This window comes from Nestor notabilis, unplaced genomic scaffold (genome assembly GCF_000696875.1).
Source record: "Nestor notabilis isolate BGI_N333 unplaced genomic scaffold, ASM69687v1 scaffold20922, whole genome shotgun sequence".
Classification (NCBI taxonomy): domain Eukaryota; kingdom Metazoa; phylum Chordata; class Aves; order Psittaciformes; family Psittacidae; genus Nestor; species Nestor notabilis.
The window spans coordinates 1,660-1,918 of record NW_009918131.1 but is presented as its reverse complement, the minus strand read 5'-3'; the positions used below and the strand labels follow the sequence as shown (position 1 = coordinate 1,918).

Sequence of the window (259 nt, the reverse complement as noted above, 5' to 3'; positions counted from 1 at the left end):
AGGGAAGGGTCGGGGCTCACCTCGCTCCGTCTCATCCAGCTCAAAGTAGAAGTATTCCCGGAGTTTTCCCTCCTCTGGCCAACTCACTGTCTTCTTCTTGCGGCCTTTCTTCGTCAGCTGCCCGCTTTCCAGAGGGTTTTCCAAGCTTTTGGCATCGCCACTCGCCTCCGAGGAGCCTGGAGACAAACAAGGGTGGGCTCAGCACCCTCTTCACCCCCCCGCCACCGCCATCCAATGGGATTCACCCCACACTCACTCG

General features: G+C 59.1%; 1 protein-coding gene across 1 annotated transcript in view; it reads right to left on the bottom strand.

Moving 5' to 3' along the window:
- Positions 1 to 20: 20 nt before the first annotated feature.
- PPP1R10 (protein phosphatase 1, regulatory subunit 10) overlaps positions 21 to 259 on the bottom strand; it is a gene marked incomplete at both ends in the record, with an annotated part of 1,894 nt that continues 1,655 nt past the window's right edge. Inside the window, one exon of the mRNA XM_010009565.1 lies at positions 21 to 165. Within this exon, the coding sequence (XP_010007867.1) occupies positions 21 to 165 (145 nt within the window). The remainder of the gene's footprint in view (positions 166 to 259) is intronic.